At 57.1% G+C, this 21,631-nt stretch overlaps 1 protein-coding gene and 2 long non-coding RNA genes across 7 annotated transcripts in view; 1 reads left to right on the top strand and 2 right to left on the bottom strand.

Moving 5' to 3' along the window:
* Positions 1 to 13,439, top strand: part of Hs1bp3 (HCLS1 binding protein 3) — a 28,022-nt gene extending 14,583 nt beyond the window's left edge. For 4 of the 5 annotated variants that reach the window (XM_005400353.1, XM_013522655.1, XM_005400354.2 and 1 more), the window contains 3 exons: positions 7,491 to 7,651; positions 8,747 to 8,882; positions 12,313 to 13,439. In XM_005400353.1, the coding sequence (XP_005400410.1) occupies positions 7,491 to 7,651; positions 8,747 to 8,882; positions 12,313 to 12,583 (568 nt within the window). In that variant the 3' untranslated portion in view covers positions 12,584 to 13,439. Of the gene's footprint in view, positions 1 to 7,490; positions 7,652 to 8,746; positions 8,883 to 10,225; positions 10,401 to 12,312 lie in introns of all 5 variants that reach the window. The other variant, XR_001236990.1, reaches the window with a different exon arrangement.
* Positions 3,410 to 7,484, bottom strand: LOC106150263. The gene is made up of 2 exons (XR_001236991.1): positions 4,976 to 7,484; positions 3,410 to 4,158 (listed from the first exon to the last, which is right to left on the bottom strand). It is a non-coding gene; the product is annotated as an uncharacterized LOC106150263 (long non-coding RNA).
* LOC102016369 lies at positions 8,889 to 18,235 on the bottom strand. Its single transcript, XR_263427.2, has 3 exons — positions 17,883 to 18,235; positions 17,056 to 17,156; positions 8,889 to 9,076 (listed from the first exon to the last, which is right to left on the bottom strand). It is a non-coding gene; the product is annotated as an uncharacterized LOC102016369 (long non-coding RNA).
* Positions 18,236 to 21,631: the final 3,396 nt, after the last annotated feature.

Raw genomic sequence — 21,631 nt, 5'->3', positions numbered from 1 at the left:
TCATTCGCCTGAGCTTAACCTTAGAGCAAGGTCCTCGGAGCTACTCCTGGGATCCAGGGCATGGGGCCTTTGAGAGCTAAGTCACTCTACTGTGGGCCACCCTGCTTCTCGAAACCTTTTCCCTGCAAGGCAGTTCTCCCACCTCTACCAGCCTGCTTTGCAGTCACAGAGGGTGCCCTGCCCTCCAGGTCCCAGGTCCCAGGACTCAGCTGTCCTGCTGGCCCAGCTCCAGGGGGCTCTGGTACAGGCCTGCCTGCCTGTCTGTCAGACATGCAGGACTCTCGGGGATGTCCTGTGCTGTGGAGTACCCTCAAGCAGGGAAGCTCGATGTTGTTTACATCACAACACCTTATATGGATTTGCTTCATTTCCTGTAAAGTAACTGTTTCAGTGTAAAAGTAACACTGTACTTACCATATTTGTCAGCACTTCCCTCTGAGGTAGTCCTGTGGTTTCACATGTCCCCGGCACACTGGCGGTCCCCACATTTGCTCACCCAGCATTTAGGATCTAGCATCCGCCAGGGTAGGCCACTGGGCGCTCTGAGGACAGCACAGCCACAGCCATGCCCCGCAGGGCCCTCGAGCTGCCTCCCATGGGTGCCACTGGCAGAATCCTTGGCTTCACTGCAGGGTGTGGAGGTGTGGAGCCCAGGCGCTCCAGTCTTCCTGGATGCCACCAGAGCAGCAGAAAGCAGCTAGGGGCTCTGCATCAGCCTTGCACCAGGCGAGATGCAGATTCTAGGCCCCTCCGAGCTGAGTGGAGCCCCAGCCCATCTCAGTAAGCCCTGAGGTCAGTCTGCAACCTCATGCTGGAGAAGCCCAGAAAGCAGGCTCTGTTGGAAGTCTGGCAGTTGCCGGTCACCCCAGCGTGCCAAGGAGCGGGGATGTGCAAGGCAGCCCCTCCTTAACTCTGCTCCCTCACCTCCTCCTCCCCTTCTCAGGATTTCCCTTCGCTGCAGGAGATCCCTGGTTGTCAGTTACAATGGTGGAGGCCCAGCAAGGCCTGACCTAGCCCCAGTCTGGCCCCAAAGCAGTGAGGAGTGCAGGAGGTGAGCAATGCAGCCATCCCAGACTGTGTGCTGGGGCCAGCTACGGGAGTCACTGTCCGCAGCATGCACCCCCACCTGTGTCCTGTCCAAGCACTGCTCGGGCTGTCCGGAGTGAAGGGGTTCCCAGGGAACGCAGATGCAACAGTGCTTTCCAATTCTTGACTTAAGTAGCAAAGTATTTGGCTCAAGAGAAATCTTGTCCAGAACTCTCGTGTGTAAAACAGACCAAAGCACAGTTGCCTGGTTAGAGACAGGAACCGGCATGCTCCGGCTTCAGCCCCCTCCCCCAGGCAGCCTTCCAGGAGGTCAGGGCCCTGCGGAGCTCCTTTGGAGACCCCAGGATGTGTGGTACCTTAGAGCAGGCTAGAAGTTGAAAGCCCAGCCAGGTGGAGGCGTTGCGAGCTTGTCAGAACTGTCTCTGGAGTAAAGTTTCTTCCCTTGTAGCGTAGGTGTGAAGTCCAGGTCCTGGAGTTAAAGGATGAAAGTTCTTGGTTAAAGGTTATCACTATTTCTAATGCAGTCTGTGTGTCCTCACAGCAGTTGAAGTGTGGAGGCAGCTTTTCTATATCCTGTGCTGTGCAGATACCACACTTGTGGGTCCCGCCTCCTGCCAGGTGCTCCTGTAAGCCTAGAGGTGTGGTCACCTGCTTAGCCTCTGTCGCTGGGAAGAATGGTCCCACTGAGCTGAGCCCTGGACAGGATTAATGGTGGTCGGGTTGCTTGGGGGATGGCATCTTGGGAGACCACCATTCTCTTGCCTGAGGTGGTCCCACATCCACAGCATGACAAAGTCCTTAATCTGTGAGGTCCAACAGCCTATCGTTGTTACCACCAAGGAGCCTCCCAAAGGTCCACAGGAGCAGCAGCAGCGGGGTGTCTTCTGACTGCTGGCCGTGACTTCCCTTCGTCCCGAGACTCCTCCCTGTGCCAGATGTGGATTCCCAGCCCTCATGTCTGTGCTGTCCTCTTTGGCAACTTGGGTGGTAGGCACCCTGAGTGAGGATGGCCAGGAGCTGGGCCGGCTTCCCCAGTAATGCAGCATTGGAGTGTGGTGGGGTGTTGGCAGAGGTATAAGTAAAGACCGCCCAGATAAGAACAAGCAAAGGCAGTTTGTCCTGAGCTTGCCACAGCCGGGGAGGCATCGGCCACCATGCCCTGCATGTGCAGGGACTGGGCAGCAGGGCTGTGGGAAGCTTCACAGTGGGCAGAAGGGAAGGCTTGGTGTGTGCGCTGGAGGCTGCTGGTGTGGGGAACGAACAGTGGGAGGTGCTGCACGCCAAATGGTCAGGTGGGGGACTTGCTTGGCCTTCCTGGCCAGCCTTACTGCGCTGGAAATGGAGGTGACTGGGAAACTGGCCGATCCGGATCCAACCTTGGGCGTTTGGGGCTGACCGCTGCAGGACTGGTTTGGGCTTCTGAGCTGCTTGCCACGGGCTGTGGCTCAGAGTCCTACCTTACGTGTGGCCTGGCCCTTGTCCCTTTGCATACTGAGTCCCCAGGCAATGTGGGTGTGAGCAGGACAGGGGCTCACAGCCCTGCGGGTGAGACAGCCGGGTTTCCAGTCGTGGGTGGTGCATGAGAAGATTCTGGCCCCTGCTGGAGTCCTGGTCCCCAGGGTAAGACTCAGGCTTGGAGGACCCGGAGAGCCAGGCTGGCCGTTAAGAGGATGAAACTGGCACTGAAGCAGTGGCAGGCATCTCTGGAGCCAAGGCAGCTCCCCACATGGTTCCTTCCCTTTTTTGGGGGGGTACCAGAAATCAAACTCAGGACCTTGAGCTTCCAGGCAGGCGTTGTATCCCCAGCCCTGGGCCCTTTCCTTGTTGAGGCGATCCTGAAGCCTGCTGAGGTGGAGGTGTATGTGAGCCTGGTGTGTGTGAGCCTCAGCACTCAGCACTCAACACAGTGGCCTGAGCCGTGCCCCTGCCCCACGCTCACGTGCCCCCGGGCTTCACCATGGCTCTGTGTGAGCAGCCTCTGTACCCACTCACCAGTAGGGAGGGGCCTGGTCATATGTGGGTCCTCTTGCATTCTCCTCTGCTGCTGGGCCCTTGGCAAAGCCAGAAGCCCTGAGCCCACAGGACATGCCAGCTTCCCTCACATCCAGGTACCTGCCACCCAGCTGTGCAGCCCAGCACCATGCCACGTTGGGCCCCATGGCACTTACACAGGGCCGTCATCTGCCTGGAGCGCAGGTTTCTTGCCTCCATTCCTCCTCCTGTCTGGTCCTTCTCAGGCTCCTTCCCTCCTGCTCTGCAGGGAAGCCCCTCATAGGCACCGCTGCAAGCCGCTGTCCTGGGGTGCCTCTGCGGTTCACTTACCTACACGCAGAAACTCTAATTGGAAAAACAAACAGTTGAATTTAAGGTGAAAATAATGAAAAGTGCTTTATTTCAAAGCAGGAAAGCTACATCAGAGGAACAAAGGTTGATGTCCCTATTTGGTTAAACGTCAACCGAGCTTTGCAGGTCACAGTCTGTGTGTCTTGGCTGTGGAAGGACCTGCTGCCTCCTGTTCGGACCCAGTCAAGCTGGATCTGTCTGGGAGATGACTCTGCCAGGCCTGCACACTCCTCCGCTGGGTGCTGGTATCCACATTGCTGGGCCCCGTAACGGGACCAGCGAGGCGGGTGGATCTGGAACACCGCCACAGGCCCTGGGTGGTCAGAGGGAGGATGCTCTTATGTGTCAATCACTGTCACCACAAGTGGCTGAGCTGCAGGGAGCCGCATGCTTCTTGGCTGGTCAGAGCTGGGGAGCTGTCATCCTTGGCAGCTGCCGCCTCTCGCCCACATGTGCTGCGCCGCCGCCTGCAGAATGTGGCGGGGTCTGTGCATCTGTCTCCTGTCAGGCCCACAGCAGGAGCCCGGTGTCTGTGCAGCACCAGCGTGCTCACACGGGCCAGGCACTGTAGTTCTATACACTGGGGACCTCTCGGCATGATGCTCACACCCATCCTTGGTGACTCAGTTCTAACCATTTCCGGGGAAGAGGCCTCTGTCGCCGTAGCGTGGTGGAACTTGTCTCCTGTTGGTGCTGGGAGCACGTTGGTAATGGCATCACAGAGCCGAGCTGCCTGACATAGCCATGGAGGAGAAGGAAGAGCGAGTGCTGTGGGGGAAGGGGAGGAAAGGGTCAGTGTGGCCCAAGACCCAGCAGCATCGTGGACAGTGCCCTGCACACGGTGCCTGCCTACACACGTTCATGCCCTGAAGTTTTCCTGGCCTGCTTGCCCCTCACACGACTGCGCCCCCAGGCCAGGCCTGGCCAGTCTCCAGCGAGTGCCTGAGGAAATGGCTCCCTGCCCTGCCCCTCTCCTGGCAGGGCTGTGCCTGCCCCAAACCTGAGGGATCCTTGTCACCCACAGGCATCAGGTTCCTAGTCAAACCTGTACAGGCTCCTGCAGACGTCTAGAGGGCCTTGGTCTGCCTGGGCTCCTCCTCCTCCTGCAGCCCTGAGTTCCCTGCCCACCTCTAGGAAACTCTCCAAGCCCTCAGGCTGGCTGGCTCCTACCCCTGGGCCTAGACATCTTGTATAGTGGTGACTGGTATGTGTGTCTGACTGTGCTTGGCTCTGAGCTTCTGGGGACAGTGGCAGGTCTAAGCTATGCCCGCTGGTATTGCCCGGCCCAGGTGCCTGTGTATGGGAGATGCTCATGAGTGCTGGTCCCACACAGCCTGTGAGGGAGCAAATGGCTGCCCGAAGGATGGCCTGATGGCTGAGAGATCTTTGGAGGAGGAGCAAAGGAACGCTGGTGCTGGGACTCCCTCTCTCCTCACGGCCTGAAGTTTTAGGGCCAGACAGGACCCTTTCCTGGGGTCCTTTATCTGCCCTCGGAGGGGTAAAGGTAGGGGCAGGACAGCCCAGGTGGGGTGGGAGTTGGGGTAAGACGTCGCTGAACTGAGCAGCCTGTGGGCTGCATACTCACCTCTCAGTTCAGCAAAGTATGGCAAACATCTCCAGAGAAAAGGCAAGGCCATCAGTGCAGCTTGGAGAGGAGCATCCTCTCCTGGAAGGAGCATTGGACACCCTTTGTGTTAAGGCCAGAAGGAAGCGTGAGGGAGAATTGCTGAAATCCCGCACAGCTCTTGCACAAATGCTTAGTTATTCTCTGGTGCTTCCCTTTTCTTCAGCGCTCACCCTCTCTGTGCTCCTTCTAAAGGGGTCATTGGGACCCCCCCATCCCATGGGGCCGCTGGCTGATAGGAGGCAAGTAGAGATCCGAGGAACCTCCTTGTCCTAAGTAGGGGAGTGGCGAGTGTGGAGGCAGAGGGCAGCTTCCGGCTGTCATCCTAGAGCTGCCCTGCCAGCTGTGGAAGCAGGACTGGGTGGGCTTCTCCCCTCTTCGCGGCTGCAGTTCCTACTGGATGCAGGGGCAAGGGGCTAGCTGCGGGGTGGCTACCGTGGGTGAGGGACAGAATGGTGGCGGGCAGAGACTGAGCTGCCAGCTGATCCAGAGGCTTCCGGACGTGACCATCCACTACCTTCCACAGGAGAGACAAAGTCGGACCCCGGGGCTACCTGGGGTTTTGGCCCAGGGGATCTTGGCTGGGGCCATCTCTCCTGGGGCTGTGGCCTCTCTTGGTGTCCATTTACAGGGGTCATGAGGGCCGAGTGGCTCTGCCATGGCCCAGAGAGAAGGGGAACTGTGCAGGTAAGAATAGCTGAGCCCAGCCGCAGGGTGTAGAAGGAGTGAGGCTGAATTCTCTGGAAAGACTTGCTGCAGGATGGAGAGTCCAGGCTCTCTGCATTCTTAGTACCAGCCACAGGCTGGCCCTGAGGACAGCACAGGGTGGGAGTGTGGCCCTGCTGGCCTGACCCCCATGCGGAAAGTGAAGGGACTAAGACGGGGCTTCCTGACCCTGCAGCTGGGTCTCTGCCGCTGTCAACGCCTTTGGAACATGCTGCTTTCTCCCCAGAGGGCTGCAGGGCCGCTCTGTGATCCTCACGTTCTCCCATACCAGGGGACAGGCAGAGGGGCGGGAGCAGAGGACCCTGAGCAGCAACCACGCTCACTCCAGTCCCTGTCACCCCCTCTTGCCTTAAGCCTCTGGCAGACGCTCATCTTCTCTGGGCCAGCAGCTCCTGGGTTATCACGCAAGCCCAGCCCCATGAGACTCCCTGCCAGGACTTGGCTCCCGAGCACCTGCGTGCTGCTCTGTCCCGTGGCCTCCCACCCCTCTTCTCCCTACTGCAGCTGCAGGCCAGGCGGGACTTCTCCCTCACATCTGGCACAAGACCGTAGGAATGGTGGCCTTGGCACACCCTGTCCCTAAGTGCCCAGGGTCCTATATTTTTATCTGCTGCTGGTCAGCCTTGTCGCATTTTAGGGCAATACCAGCTTCTCTGCACAGTTTTTCCAGTGTCACCCACGTAAGGTTGAATAGTGACCAGTGGGACATCCTGCCAGGCAGACAGACCCATGCAATTCCAGTTTCCAGGGGGAAGCATATTCCCATCATCTGCAGTAACCTAAAAAGGCTAATACGGGCAGCAGCTACAGGGAATAGGTCAGCTTGTCAAAATGAAACCAGTTTGTTTGGTTAGGGTGGCTATCGCTTACAGTGACGGGCACAGATCTGAGCGTCTGGGTTGCACGTCCCCCTGATGGAGAGATGAACCAGGCACCCCTCCTCGATCCTGCTGCAGGCTGGCCCTGGGCGGGACCTTCTCTACCTGCCTGCACAGAAGTAACAGGACCTAATGGTAGCAGAGCCAGGTGGGATCCTGAGTCCCAGAAGGGCTTCCAGAAGGAACAGGTTGCCCTGAGGACACCATGCAAGGGCGTGACACTTGGGGAAAGAGTCTTTACTGGCTGCTTTCTGCTCCCCCCGCCCCATCCCCACCTCCAGCCCTCAGACTGTGGTCACAGCATGTGTGGCTGTGGAGTTGGCTCTCTGAGACTGGCCCCCAAGTGCACAGGCCTGTGGGCTTCTCTGCCTTTGGAAGGAGAGCATGTTCTCTGGCCCCATGAGTGTGTAGCAGCAGCCAAGGCCTGCCTGGGCCTGGAGGGCTGGGAGCTGTCTGGCCTTCAGGGTCAAGTCCAGATGGCTGCTTGCTTCTCCCTGTCTTCAACACTGGTCGTTCCCCGCAAGCACAGTGCTTGGCTACTTCAGTGGCAGGGGTTCCCCATTCTGTTGTCAGATCTGGGAAAGCTGCACGTTGGCCCCAGCTCAGACCTTCCTCATTCTCTCACTGGCCTGCCTGTCTCCCCTGAGGCAGGAAGATGCGTCTGCTGGACATGTGAGGCTGCTTAAGTTGCCCTCCTGCCGAGACTGTGCTACTGGGCTGCTCCAGGCCTCTGTGTGGCCCTCTTCTGGTCTTGTCCTCTCTGGCCCGGGTGTACGGAGGCCTCGGATAGGCCTAGCACCTGCCTGTGCCCAGTGGGTCAGCTGGCCTTTTGAGGGAGATCTTCACCTCATGTGTTTGTGTTTTATCTCCAGCTCCAAGAAGCCCAAGAAACGCCCTGAGGTAGCTGTGAAGGCCAAGCCCTTGCCCCGGCTTACCATCTTTGATGAGGAGGAGGACCTTGATGGAAAGCTCTTTGGCCCAGGCAGGAGGCTATCCCCGAAGAGCCCTTCCAAGGGCGTGCCCCCCATGGACTGTAAGTAAAGCCCCACAGTGAGTGCCTTTGCCTCGGTGCCTGCTCAGTGCTGCAGGTCCCCATGCTATTCATTTGGGATACAGATTCAGAGGCTGGAGAAAGCCAGCCGCGGCCCCGATGTCCCTACAGCCGGAAACGTTCTGAGGCTGCATGTTTACTCTAAGCATCCTGTGGAGGAGGGAGACAGTTTTCTTCATTACAGATGTGGGCCCGGAGCTCCAGGCACCATTTCAGCACAAAAGGAGCACTGGCCCACCTCGAGCATGCATCCAGCTCCTTGTGATTTTAAGGTTAATATTTTGTGTTGCCCACACAGACTGCACTGGAGGGCTCCGTGCAGAGCTGGCAGCCTTAGGACTGTCCCCCATCCCTGGGTCTGTCCTTTCTTCACACTTGCCCCGAGTCTTCTCCAGGGGAGGGAGTTGATGAGCCAGCACTTGATGAGCACCCACCACGTGGCCAGGCGAGCAGGACCTGTGGAGAGACAGGACAGCACCCGACGACCACAGAGCAGCACGAGTCTGTAGCAGGGCCGAGCAGCAATGCTGCCTCCCGTGGGCTGGCAGGGACGATGTCGGGGGTGGGACTGCCGGGGCTGGCGCTGTGTCTGGGCTGAGTCCTGAAAGTTCTGCAGCAGGCCAGGCCTATAGAGGAAAGGCTGCCCGGGGGAGGCCACGGCGCATGCTCCCAAAGGACGTCCACAAGGAGTTCGGGTGGGAGAGGAGAGGGAGACCTGCAGGTGAGGGCTGCCGTGACGTGGTGTCTACCGCCCCTGTGCCCACTGGTGGGCAGCACTTGGTACCTGGGCACTTGAGAGTGGTATGGCAGTGGGGTGAGCTGAGGCATCTGGCCGCACAGGCCTGGGGCCCAGGTCATTGAGCACAGAGGCCTTCTGGCTTTAAAGCAGCAAGAAGCCCATGAGAACTAGAAAGTGGAGCCAGGCAGAGGCCAGCGGGTGCCCCAGGTTCTCCTCTGCCCCCACCGGGGCCCATCTCTAGGTGCACCAGGAGGTATAGCCAGGCAACTGTGCCTGGCACCGTGACAGCAGAGCATAGTCAGGACTTCTCAGCCCACCATGTTCCTCCCTCCCCACAGCCCTGAAGCTGTTTGATGACCCTGACCTCGGTGGGCCCGTTGCCCTGGGTGACCCCTTGCTGTTGCCAACCACCTGTGAGCATGGAGGGTTCACTTCCAGCCTGGGTCGCAAGGAGACCTCTGACCAACTCTTCAGGTACCACTGTTTCCGGCAGGGCTTTCCTGAGCTCTGGGCCATCCCAGCGTCACTGGCGAAGGCCCTTGGCGAGGTCAAGGCCTGTGGCAGCGGGTGGCCAAGGAATAGTGACGGGGGTTTGGGAGGAAGGGATGTAGCCAAGGCAACTCGGTGGGTTCCATGGTGACAGCTTCATGCATGTAGTTTAATAGTTTCTGCAAAGGATAACAATTACATGACAAAATTCAAGAGCAAGTATAACCGGCATACACAGGTTTGGGAGCAAATAAAACTAACAATAGGTAGCATGCTGCCCAGGCAGAGGGAGCAGAGCTCTGACATGACAGACAGTGGCCTGTGTGCCAGGAGCATCCCCTCCTGGGGAAGGGAGAGCCAGTCCCACCAGGTCAGCATAGAACTTGTGTAGAAGTGCTGGGTGTCCAGCAGCATAGGAGACTCTCTCTCTGTTACCCTACTGACTTTTCACTGCCATCTCCGAGGCAGAGGCTGTTCCCTTTACAGAAAACTGAAGGAGGGAGAGGTCCTTTCTGCATGCAGCAGCCCCTGCCTTCCTCTATCCTGGCCTCTCCACCCCCAGGAAATCTGCTTCCCTGCCCCAGGGCGGTAGGCTCTCCCTGGACCTCTGCCCTGGTGAGCCAGGCGGGGTTCCTGCCCCCAGGATGCAGGGTGTGCTTGGTGGTTTACAGGAAGCTGACTGCCCTGCCCGTTCCAGGAACAGTTTGTGTGGCCCCAGGAGGCTGTCGTCGCACCTCTCGTTAGCAGCCCCAGGCTGTTAGACAGTCCTCTTAAGTGCCCGTCAAGCCTGAGTCACAGTGATGGCTTCTTGTATTTACATCTCCCCAAGGCCCCTGGCATCTGTTCCTCCTTATCCTGTAGTCTCCCTGACTATGATCCTTTCCTTAGGGCAGAAACCGAGGCACAGAGAGGCCGATACTAGGGTCAGCCCTGGGGAGCTGCAGGGCCAGGCTGTGCGTGTCTAGTGGAACAGCTCTTTGGGCCTCGGGCATCCTTGATTCTCAGCCCATTACTTACCAATCCAAGTGCACAGTGTATGGTTCAGTGGGGGTTGCAAGGCTCCCTCTAGCAGGTTCTGTGGCCAGGCAGGTTGGGGAAGTGCGTGTGGTAAGCAGACCTGTCACATGCAGGCCCAGGCCATGCAGCGGCATTTCATGCTCTTACTAGTCCCTGGACCCCTCTTCTGAATGCCTCCTAGCACCCTATGGAGCACCCAGGGAGTCACTGCTTAACGAACCCTGCATGCTCATGAGCAGGCATCTGGGAATAAAGACTCAGCTTCCTGAGAGCAGGAACCATACTTTATTCTTCTCTGTGTCTCCCTGCAGCTGTGCAGCACTCACTGGGCTTCCTCAGCATAGGAAGCATTCAGAGTCGTTCATCCATTCATACCTTCACCCCTCCATCCGTCAGCCATCCTGAAGCAAGTGGGGCAAGGTGGCACTGGAACCAGGCTGGCAGCTGAGAAGCATCTGTCCCCTCCACTCCCCAGCTGAGCGGGAGGTAGGAGTGGGATGGGGCTTCAGGTAGACCTCACACCAGCAGGCCTAGAAGACTAGGGAGTTAGATTCATGGGCAGAGACCTGTCCTAGCTGTGACTCGGAAACCCATGTAAAGGCAGGGAGTGTGGGAAGCGGGGGCTGGTGCAGCCACCTCTGTCCTTGCACAAGCCGCACCTTGTCCACTGCACCTCCGCCGTGGCCACCACCCACTGCACCTCTCCTGCCCAGCTGCTGCCTGCTGCAGGGTCCCTGCATTGCCACGCGATGGAAGCTGAAGTCAGGCGCAGGTTTTTAGCTGCTGCTTTATTTTCCTAAGGGCCCTATTTGAGCATAATTCTGGCCCTTGGAGCTTTTCCAGGGCCACCTTACTCAGCCCTCTGGAGGATGCACAGGGAGCCAGCAGCAGACCCAAGTGATTCTTGGAAGCGCCACTGCATGCAGGGAGCCAGGCGCAGTGGAGCCCTGTCCATGAGTAACACCAAGGCCACCCCTGTCTCTGGAGACTGGCTCAGGCCAGGGCCTCTGGGTCTGGATGGGAAGGGTACCTTCATTCACTTCTCTGCCATCCAGCAAGCTCTCAGTTCTCTCCTGGGGACCCAAGCCACATGGCAGGAGCTCCCCCGGGAAGCAGGCAGGGTGGCTGGTGTGGTTAGCAGCCGGTCCTGGCAGCAGCCCTGAGGCGATGCTGTGCGGCACCATCACATCCCCACAGGCCCTTGCCAAGTGCTTGAGCATGGTCCTCCTGTCCACTCTGCCCTCCACTCCCGGCTGGCATCAGAACTGGACCCACCCTCAGATGACCAGGCTCCTCCTTTAGCTCCCATTCCCAGACCTTTTCTCTCTGCTCCTGACCCCCTTCCTGCTCCCTCCCCCACCCACCCCAGGCCTGCCCTGCTTCTCCCTTTCCTAGGAAACCTTTCCAGCCTGCCCTGCCCATGCCTTCTCCAGCCCTGGGGATGCCCGCTCTGACCCTAGCCAGAGCGAGCCTCCCATCAGGCCAGCTGAGGATGGAGGCAGCTGCTGCTCTGTTCTTCTGTCGCTCTGTCCCGCTCCTAGCACCCAGCCTGGGTGGTATTCCCTTAGGCTCGAGAGCACTTTCCATTCGCTGTTTTACTCAGTCCTTACAAGAATCCCATGAGGCTGGCAGGGTAAGAACATCCTTGTGCAGATGGTGAGACTGAGGCCCAGGGAGGGGTGGCCTGCGGCCGCCTGGTGAGCAAAGCCAGTGCCCCTGCACATAGCTGTGCAGTACCAACCCCGCCTGCCAGTGGGCAATCAGAGTTCCAGGCCATGAGTGAGCATTGCGGGCCCCAGCTGAGGCCACTCTAGTCTCAAGGGCTTTGTGGCCCCAGAGGGGAAGGCAGACCCCACCCAGGACCACTCAGAGCACCACCAGCACCAGCACCCCGCTTACTCTTTCTCCAGGTGAACTTGGTCAGGCTGTGTGCTCGGCCTCCTGGGTCAGACATCCAGGTGCCAGCAGGTGCTGCTGTGCAGGCATCTCTGCAAGCCACTCTGCCTCCCGGGCCTCCACTGCCCCTCTGCAGGGTCGGAGCAGGGACGCACCTACTGGAGTGGTGTTTGCAGATAAGATAATGTGTCTGGTGTGGAGCTGGACCTTGGAACAGGGCAGCAGGCACTTGTTCCCACAGAGGCTGGAAGGAGCATCCTGTCAAAGCCTGGGGTTCAGGTGAGGCCTCCTGAGGAGCAGCTCTCAGGAGGCCTCCCAGGGCCCAGTGTGCTGTGGAGGTGCAGGAGCAGTAAGCCCTGCCCTTCTGATTCTCCAGGCTGGGAGGGGTAGGGGAGCGATGGCCCAACCTGCAGCGGTGCCGTATGGGGAGTGACCCTGCTTGGGATCTTGCTGCTTTTGTGGGGGTTGCTCATATTCACAGATGTTCTCTTTGTTTGCATAGAGTTGAGGAGGACTTGGACCAGATTCTGAACCTAGGGGCTGAGCCCAAACCCAAGCCCCAGCCTAAGCCCAAGCCTAAGCCCAAGCCACCCATGGCAGAGAAGCCAGCACTGCCCAGGAAACCAGCTGTGCCCTCCAGATCAGGCCTGTCAGAAGCCGAGGTCACACAGCAGAAGCAGCAGCAGCAGATCCAAGCAATGGACGAGATGGACATCCTACAGTACATCCGGGACCATGATGCACCTGTCCAGGCCTCCCCCAGCCTCTTCTGATGCCCACTTGACGCTGACCTCTGCTGTACCCTCTCCTGTGGAGGCCTGTGTGGGAGTAGGTGGCAGGCGCCTGCCCTGTTCAGCTAGTACCTCCATTCCCGGGCACACAGGGACACCCAGGCCCTGGACCATGCCATTCCCTTTTATCGTGGGCTGTGGGCTCAACTGGAACCCCCAGAAGAGTGGAGGTGACCATAGGAATTGAAGCCGTGCTGTCTCGGTGCAGCTGGGTGTGGCGGGGAGAAGGGAGGTCCCTTGCTCACCAGGTGCCTGGGGTGAGCTGTGAGTGGCCCCGTGGTGGTGTCCTATGAGAAAATGACACCTCCTGCCCACTGGCTGGGCTGCTGTGGGGACTGCGCAGCCTGGCTGCTGTGGCTGGAGAGGGACCCCAAGTGGGAGAGCCAGGCTGTCTGGGGTGTCCCGAGCCGCCTCTGGGCCCCGTTCTGAGGAGGAAGTTAGGCCCAGCCCTGCCCCAGGAGGAGGGAGACCTGCAAGCCCAGGTCTTCCCTCCACTTCCTTTCCCAGTGGCCTTCTGGGCACAGAGCCAGTGCCCCGCAGCACAGCCCTCAGCAGCACGGGCTGCCATGTCCCCTGAGTTTGGCTTCCTCCTCTCGTGGACATGGTGCTCTAGGGCCTTCCCACCCTCAGGTGTAGCTTTTCTCAGTGGCCTTTTACCAGCGCAGGGCAGCACCTCAGACCTGGCCTGGGTACACGGGGCTGGGCACCATGTGGCCTCGGGAACCTCGCCATGAATGAATCATGTTTTGTGGAGCAAAGGATGTTGGGATGTGTTTCCTGGATACGTTCTTCATGCTTAGAGCCAGTTTTTAATGAAACATGATAGTTTTCAACAAAATGCAGCCACTGTGGTTCCTTGGCCCTGCCCTGCCAGGTGGAGGCATTAAGAAGGGTCAGGACTAGGCTCCGGGCCCACACTGGGAGCCCCTGGTGACATGGTTTGGCTCTGTACCTGGTACCCCCACTTTTGTGCAGGACCTGCAGGGCCAGGCTGGAAGCCCTGAGACTGACCTGTCGTGCACCTTACTGTGTCCTTTGTTGGCTACCTTGTCCCAGGCAGGCCACCCGCCCGCCCCTCCAGCCCTGCAGAGTGATGCTTAAAGGTGGTCAGACCGGAAGTCCTCTTCTGCCCTGCCTACCTGAGCCGCAGGGTCCCTGCCCAGGGAGCAGACCTGGCTTTAGGAGCTCCCCTGCACCCCTGGCTCCTACTTCCCTTTCACAGTCAGGTTGTGGTGCCCAGACCAGCCCTGTACATATGCTCTGCTGACTACAGAGGAAGGCCTTCACAGTGACACAAGGCTGCTCAGCGACCCTTCCCCTGGGAGGCGCCCAGCCTGTGCGAGCCCCTCCCTGTGCCCCAGCCTCCAGCTCCCTTCCCTTCCCACCTGCCCCCGCTTTGGGTGACTGGTGAGATGGGAGAGGGTGTGGCAGGCAGGTGGCAGGCAGGTAGCCATGGGTCGCCTGGGGTCCCTGACAGGAGCTGAGCTGTGCCTCTGGTTTGGGTTCCTCCACAGTAGCTTGGCCTCCTCGGAGCCCCAGAGTGCGTGGCTGTACTAGCCACACGTCTGTAACTAAGCTAGTCCTGACACCCAGACATGGCGAAGTCTGCCCAACTCATCCAGGCACTTGCTAGTGATTTCTTTTTCATGCTCAGTCTGAGACAGTGTGTGTACATACCTGTGTGTGCACACGTGCACGTGTGGTGGGCATTGAGCCTTATGACCCTTGAACTCAAGGGAACTACAGTACCTGTGTGCATCTGTGCCCCGGTCTCCCAGGCAGCCTTTTTGTGGGGGAGACAGAAGGGGAGGAGTCTGTTCCTTCTATACCGTGTGAGCTGAGGCAAAAGGCCAGTGGGAACATGGGGCGGGTAACTGCTCAGCCAAGACTCGTGTGGAAAGAGTGCCCCTTCCCCTCTGCAGACCTTCCCTCCCACATGAGGGACCCTCCCACATGAGGGACGGTCAGGTCGATGTCACACAGGCTGCCCCACATCTGCAGACCAGTCTGCCCTGTCCCCAGCATTCCTGCCAGAGCGTGAGGTGCTGCTTCCTGCGAGAGACCCAGAGGTTCTGATGCTGACAGCACTGCAAGCTGACACCCTGGGGAGCAAGAAGTTCTAGGGAGCCAGAGAGGCTGCACGTGGGACAGTAGTGAGCAGACGGCTCTGGGAAGCCGTGTGGAGCGGTGCCTGCCATCCAGCAAGGCCACCAGCCGGCGCCAGTGGCCGCTCCATGGGCCTGATCCTGGGGGTTCCATCCACTGCACAACCTTCTTACCCCACTGCAGCCTCTCCTCCCCAAGGCCTTGTGTTTGGAGCTTGTACCCAAGACTGAATTGCCTCTTGGTTCCCAAGGGCAGGCAATAGGGCCAATGTGAGGAGGCCCACTCACCCCCAGGGTGTGTGTGGCCAAGCTCACCGGCGGAGGAAATGGAGAGGCTGAACTTGGGACCGCAGTGTGTGTCTATTTTGCAGGCTGTTGTGAGCCTGTGGACAGAATGTGCTGTCTGTGGCTGGGGTTCCACTGTTCCCTTCTTCTGGGCATTGTTTCTCTTAGGAAGCTGTAACCTCGGGCCAGTTCTGCAAGGTTCCAGTCTAGGACTCTGCTGGAATCCCCCCTATTGAGCTCCAATCCATGACCGTTTCAACACGTCTAAACCTCAGCTGTCCTTGACACTCGAGCCCTCGTGCTAGGTGCAGATGAGACAGCACAATCTAGCCGCTCCTTGGGGGCCCTGTGGCCTTCATGTCCAGCTGCCACCTGGGCTCTGTATCAACAGACTCTGCAGTAGGTCTGATCCTCAGGATCAGATGTGGGAGGTCACATCCTGAGAAAGGTCCGCAAGCTGCCAGTGGTGCTGGCGGGTGGCCTTGTTAGACAGCAGGCCTTGCTCCACATGAGCTGCACAAAGCAAGGCAGTCAGCAGTCAGAGCCCCTTGCAGCACCAAAGTTCTTGGTTCTGTTCCCAGCTTCAGATGGCCCCACTCCCTGCCCTCTGTTGCCCCCAAACCATACAGCTTTATGCCCCCATGCCTTGCAGCTAGGACAGCTTTCCTGTCCAGGGCAGGTGGAGGAAGGTAGTGCAGGGTATCTTGGCAGAGCAGCAGCCTGGCCCTGTGGACATGGAAGAGTCGGTCCAGGCCTGCAGGGCTGTGTGGCGCCCCTCACCCCATGATTTGGAGCACAAAGATATCCTGGGTTTGGGACTACCAAGCCTTGCCTGTGCCTGCGAGAACTCGGGTGCCAGGCACTCTGGGTTCTCAAGGAGGACCCCTGCCCTGGGCTAGCTGGCTACTGACTGGAGGTAGCATTGCTGCATGGACAGTCGGAGACCTGTCCCCTCCAGTACAACCTGGCCTCATGGCTGGACCCTGGACATTGATTTCCCCACTAGGCACTGCTGTGACACTGGTTGCTGCACGGAGTACAGACACCTGACCCTGTCCTGTACAGCTGACTTCAGGCTCTTGATTTCCATGGCTCTGGCCACTCCTGGGAGCTGAAGGGTTGGGTTTTTCAGGTCAAACTCAGGATAAAGCCATTGCTTCTGGCTCAAGGGCTGTGAGCTCAGCTCGCCAGCTTTTTATTGCCAGTTCCCTGGCAATAAAGTACCAGAAGTACCAGGTCTGGTACTTCTCTGCCAGCTCAGCAAACAGCAGAGCATCTGAATTGCTTTTTTAGTAAAGCTGGCTGCTCATGCAGTTTCCTCATCCCCAAACTATTCAGCGGGCACCTCCTGTGTTCCGAAACTGAGCCCTGTCAAACACGAGGCATTGGGTGGGGAGTGACCGGGGAACACAAGCACCAGTCATGCTGGGTAGCAGTTCGGCAAGCGAATACAAGCCAGCAGGGGCAAAACACAGGGACTGCACTGCACTGGAGCATCCGTGCAGCTCTGAGCCATTGACACATTGGGCAGCACAGCCCAGATCCACCTTTCGGTGGGGCGGCAGAGCTCCACCCAGTGGGGTTTTCCAGGCAGCTGGCTCCCTGTCATCCTCACTGGGCCTCTCGGGACAAAGCCACACTGGGGGGATCTCCGGCTTCCGGAGCTGGGCCTTTGGCGACTTTTGCAGCCGCATGCTGACACTGGTCTCCCAAAACGCTGCAGCTGTCGGTGGCTCCACATGTACTGTGGTTCCCCTGTGGCTCACCGGCTGCCCTGCCCACTCCCTGTCCCTGGACAGTTTGTTCGGATAAGGAGGTAAACACTGAGCTGCTTCTCCACCTGTTTCCTGGACATCAGAAAACACCAAGCGACCAAAGGACACCAACTACCAGTGACAGCCTTGCCACGCTGTCCACGTGGTTCTGGGGCTCTGAGGGGCTTTGCACCCAGGCTTCCCAGACTGTCAGATCCCTATGTGGGCTTTCAGCATGGTGCAGCAACTTGGAAAGAAGTTCAACAGATTGTTGTAGAGAAATTTAGTACAATACAGCAATTCTACTCACACGTGTGCACAAAGAGCGAGGGAAATACCACGTGTCCACACAAAGGCTTCCGCACAGATGTTCACTGCAGCTTTATTATCACAGCCAGAGTCCATGAGCTGCTGCATGGATAAAGAAAATGGGTACAGTCCTACAGTGGAATATCACTTGGCCATAAAAAAAAGAATGACAGGCTGATCCTTGCTGCAACATGGATCAACCTCAGAAACATCACACTAAGTGAAAGAAGCCAGACTATAAGGATCCCATATTACATGAGTCTGCTCACATGAAATGCCAGGCAAACCTACAGAGACAGTAGGTTAGTAGATGCCGCAGGGTGGCAGTTGGGACCAACAGCAACTGCACATAGACACTGCGAACCTTTCCTGAGGCAGCAGAAGTATGCTCAGCTTGGGGCTGTTGTTATGCTTACACAAGGTTACAAGCTTACTAATGTCATTCAGAAGGGTGGGATGAATGGTTTATAAATTATGCCTCTATAAAACTACTAGAAAAAATGACTTGAGAAAAAGAAAAAAAAACCACGGGCCACAGGGTGCAGCACCTGAAGGTGGGAGCCATTCGTGGCTCTCTGGCCTGTGTGACCTTGGCCGTTCCTTGCCTGTTAGGTCGTCATAAAGTTGGAGCGAGTTGACTTTTGGAGAATGCTTTCTTCAGTATCTGGTACATTCTACATTATGTGAGAATGATTAAAATTATGCTGTCCATGTGCCTAAGGACCTGTGGGGTTTGCAGGGTCTCCTGTTCCTAGAGAGGGAGCACTGGGCCTTCAGGAGGAGAGAGACACTGTTCCTAAGACATGTCGCCTTATGCCAGCCTCTTACCTTCTGTGAGCTGCTCTGCCACGGATGCCAGTTGCTTCAGCTGCCTCTCTTCGTGCTGGGGATCACAGAGACACACCACGAGCAAAACCAGGAGACCCACGGAGGAGCCTGGGCCGGGGTCTGTGGAGTGTGGGTGTGGGAGGGAGGAAGGATGGACAGCGTGGACAGGAGTCATTCTGATGACTGCTGATAACATCAGCGGGGCGGTGGCGCGGGCGCTCCTCCCAGCTCACCCCACACTGCAGACCAGTGCCATGGAGACAGGAAATAAACACACCACCCTCTCTCCAGCCCTGACCTTTTGTTAGAGCAGCTTGCTGGGCAGGCGGGAGGGTGGTGGGGAGTGAGGACCTGGACAGAGGCCTTGCCGTTGGTCCCATAGCCCAGGCCTTGCTGGCTTGCGGTGAGGGCAGAGCTGCTCTCTCCTCTCTCCCTTGTGCCTCCCTCCACCCCAGTCCACATCATCTGGGTGGGGGGACGGAGTGAGCCAGCGGCCTGTCCCTTCCAGAAGTCCGCACAGACTTGTGCAGTGATCACGGTGGTATTGTTCCCAGTAGCCCCCACCCCAACCCACCCCCAGCTCCATCCCCTGAAGTAGCCCACATATCTGCCTGTGGTCATGGATGAACACACAATGGAGACCGTACATAGTGCAAAACACTCTGTGCAGAAGAAAAGAGGAAACTTCCTGTGGGTAAAACATGGATGAATGGGCTTCAAAACCACACTAAGTGAAACAAGCCAGACCCGAAAGCAGAGGCTGTAGGACCTCATTTCTGTGGAGGCCTGGTGGTGACCCAGAGCCGAGCACAGTGCGGGCACTGGGGCCAGGCAGGCGTTGGAGGACTGACTGAAGTGGCCCTGAAGCAGCCTTCTGTAGTGAGGAAGTGACCTGAGGCCCGAGCACGGCCATAGATGGTCTCTGAACGCATCCCACTGTGCACCTGATGTGGGGAGGGTACTGCACCTCAGTTATACCTCAGTGAAGCTGTTAAGAAGGAAGCAACAACCCCAAACTGAACATTTTCCACACAATCCAGCAGCCATGGTCCTTAATATTTACCCAGAGGAGCTGAAAACTTATGCCCACACAAAAACCTGCACACAGATGTTTACAGCAGCTTTATTCCTAAGTGCCAAAACCTGGAAGCACCTGCAACGTGCTCCAGGAGATGTGTGGAACACACACTGTAATATTTCTGGCGTAGGGCTCAGCACCAAAAGAAATGAGCTGTGAGCCGTGGAAATGGAAGCTGAAGGGAATGTTACTGAGTGAAAGACATAAGCCTGAAAGACATGTGGTTTCCATTCTATAACATTCTGGGAAAACTATAGAGACAGTAAAAAGGTCAAATGGTGCCAAGGATTACAGGGCAAGGAGGCACCCGTAGGCAGAGAACTGGACTTTTAGGACACGACACAATGTGTTACTTTGCACTGTCCAAACCCCTAGGCTCCCTGTGGTGAGCCGGATGTGGACTTCAGGTGACAGGGAGTGTTCAGGCCAGCTGGGACACACACACTTGTCTGGCCCAGATGTCAGGGAACAGCAAATGTGTGGGCAGGGGTATACAGGGCTCTGCACTTTCTGTTCCGTTTTGTTGTGAACGTAAAACTGCTCTAGAAAGTAAAATCTATGTAAAACAAAAAACAACAAGCTGCACAAGGGAGAGACTCGTTAACCTAGAAAGCACCAGCTCTGAGACATCAGCCCTATGAAAAAGGGACCCAGATGCTTCCCCAGGCATCCTGGAGCCCTGGGCACTGGCTGGCCTCAGTTCCTCAAAAGCACCTCTCTCCTCCAAGTGATTTCCTTCTTCCTGAGGCCACCAGGGGCTATCCTAAACTGGCAAGCAGGCAGGATGCATGCCAAGGTGGCTGGTGTCTCTCAGAGGTGAGACACAGCTGACCACAGCCACCAAATGATGCACCTCCTCCACCGCCTCGCCCCCACCCCCAGGATGAGGCTGAGAGCAGCCTGGGGAGCAGGACCACACTACAGGAGTTCCCCAAAACCTCAGCTAGCTGTAGGACTGGGCTGTATGGCCCCAAGGAGACAGGTCTTGCCAGGAGACCCTGGCCCACATTGGCCTCTAGAGTGGCTTTGAAACCTCAGCCTGAAGTCTCCCCAGGCCCCTGTGGAGGACAAAATTCCTGGCCTTGCTTGCTGGGCAGTGAGTGCTTCTGGGCGCCATCAGGACCTGAGACCTGCAGCCTTGAAGACCTCAGATGGTTCATAGTCCTGGCAGAGCAGGAAGGCAGGGCCCCAACAGGACAGGCTCACCCTGAAGCTGGCAGCATCCCCAAAGCAGGGTGGTGTTTTGCTTTGCTTTGCTTTGTCTCACGGTTATGAGCTAGTAACTTTACACAGGTCTTCTCCTGTGCCCTGCTTTAAGCCTGACATCGCTGTTGCTACCGAGTGAGAGGCGGCCTCCTGCTGTTGGCTCTGCTTTTCCACAAGTCATTTTTTCGTTGGCTGTGGGGCTTTGGGCTCAGCTGGAGAAGATCCTGACCCTGCTTCAGCGGCCCTGTTTGAGGAGGAGCCTTGGAGGCCACATCCAAAACGGGCCCCTGGACTCTTGTGGGGATCGGGACAGCAGAACCGTCAGTAAAAACTCAAAACTGGAGACAAGGTCCCCACAGAACTCCGTCTCCATCCTCACCTGGCTGTCAACCATCACACTCCTTCCTGAGGCTGTCTTCAGAGGAACTTAGTTCACTGATAATTATCTGTTTCTTCTTTGCACACTAGCCTCAAGATTTTCTAATTCTTTTCAAGTTCATTTAGGTTTTCAAGAAAGTTGTCCACTTTATTTAGATTTCAGATCTCACTCTTATTCTCTTATAACTCTAAAAATTGTCTTTGTATTTGTGACATTAGTTCAGAAAATAATTGTCCTGTATTAAATCTATTCCCTCGTAAATGCTGATTACAACATAAGCCAAATGTTTATCAACAGATGAATGAATAAATAAAATGTGATATTCAAATACATACACAGTGGAATATTATCCAGTCATAAGTTCCATGAAGTACAGCAATAAAATACCAGTACATGGTAACACGGAGAGACCCCAAAACAATGAACCTGAGCAGAAGAAGCCAGTCACAAGAGGCCACATACTATGCTGCACCATTTGTATTTACTATCCAGAACAGGAGGTTCAAGAACACAGAGGACGGGGTGGGGATGGGAGTGGCTGCTTTGTGGGTATAAGTTTTACTTTTGGGGTGATGGTTGCATGACATTGTGGACATCGGGAATCACCACCAAATTATTCACTTTCAAGTGGTTAAACGCTACATTCTACAGTATGTGTGCTTCACCAGCTCCCACCCCAGAGCGTGGCAGGGTACGATGGGAACAAGCCCCAAAGGAAGGTGACGTGGCTGTGGGGTGGAGGGCGTGGGGTGAGGCAGGCTGCACAGCAGCAGTGACCTCGGAAATCTAGTGGGCAGAGGAGGCAGGTGAGGGAGCAGCATGTTTCTTTAGCTGATGTTGAAATGCTGGGGAAGACCGGCTACTGGGAGCTGCAGGCTGCCCAAGTTTTAAAAGCTTTGTGTGTGTGTGTGTGTGTGTGTGTGCGCGCGCGCGTGCGCGCGCGCACATTTCCTGTGACTAAGACCGGCTGGGACTTGTCTTTCTTGGCCACATCTAGACTGAAGACAAGCTCTCCCCTTGTTTGGCAGGAAACATTTGAAGCACTTGCCAAGACATCTGTTTCATCTTTCTTGGCAACAAAAGGCA

The sequence above is a fragment of the Chinchilla lanigera genome, unplaced genomic scaffold (assembly GCF_000276665.1).
Source record: "Chinchilla lanigera isolate Chin_1 unplaced genomic scaffold, ChiLan1.0 scaffold00068, whole genome shotgun sequence".
Classification (NCBI taxonomy): Eukaryota; Metazoa; Chordata; class Mammalia; order Rodentia; family Chinchillidae; genus Chinchilla; species Chinchilla lanigera.
The sequence above is the reverse complement of the archived record's forward strand: the minus strand, read 5'-3'. Positions and strand labels throughout refer to the sequence as shown.